Here is a 350-nt window from a genome sequence, read left to right as displayed (position 1 = left end):
CAGGGCGAGCAGGGCAGCCCCGGGGGCCGGGGCACCCCTCTGGGCACACCTTACCTGCCCGACAGTGCCACACACGCGTGTCCTGGGCAGCCCCCGAGGCAGATCCGGGCAGCCCAGCTCACCAGGGGCTGCAGAAAGGATATGGCCAGTCGATGAGCTTCTTGGCGTATTTCCTGACTATGTTCTCTTCCCCGAAGAGGAAGAGCGATCTGTTGACGGTGAAGCAGTTCTGCCGGACGGGGATGGGGTTGTACAGAGCCATAGTCCGGGCTCTCTGCGCTTTGGTTTGCTTGAAGGCTCCCGGGCTGCCTCCCGCAGGGGCAGCAGCTCCTTGCCGGCTCCGGTTCTGC

General features: G+C 64.9%; 1 protein-coding gene across 1 annotated transcript in view; it reads right to left on the bottom strand.

Annotated features, from left to right (window-relative positions):
* Window positions 1-344, bottom strand: part of CACNA1E (calcium voltage-gated channel subunit alpha1 E) — a 90,501-nt gene extending 90,157 nt beyond the window's left edge. Inside the window, exon 1 of the mRNA XM_031063300.1 lies at window positions 144-344. Coding sequence (XP_030919160.1) covers window positions 144-262 — 119 coding nt within the window. The 5' untranslated portion in view covers window positions 263-344. The remainder of the gene's footprint in view (window positions 1-143) is intronic.
* Between the last annotated feature and the right edge of the window lie 6 nt (window positions 345-350).

Source organism: Geospiza fortis, unplaced genomic scaffold (assembly GCF_000277835.1).
Source record: "Geospiza fortis unplaced genomic scaffold, GeoFor_1.0 scaffold506, whole genome shotgun sequence".
NCBI classification, from domain to species: domain Eukaryota; kingdom Metazoa; phylum Chordata; class Aves; order Passeriformes; family Thraupidae; genus Geospiza; species Geospiza fortis.
The sequence above is the reverse complement of the archived record's forward strand: the minus strand, read 5'-3'. Positions and strand labels throughout refer to the sequence as shown.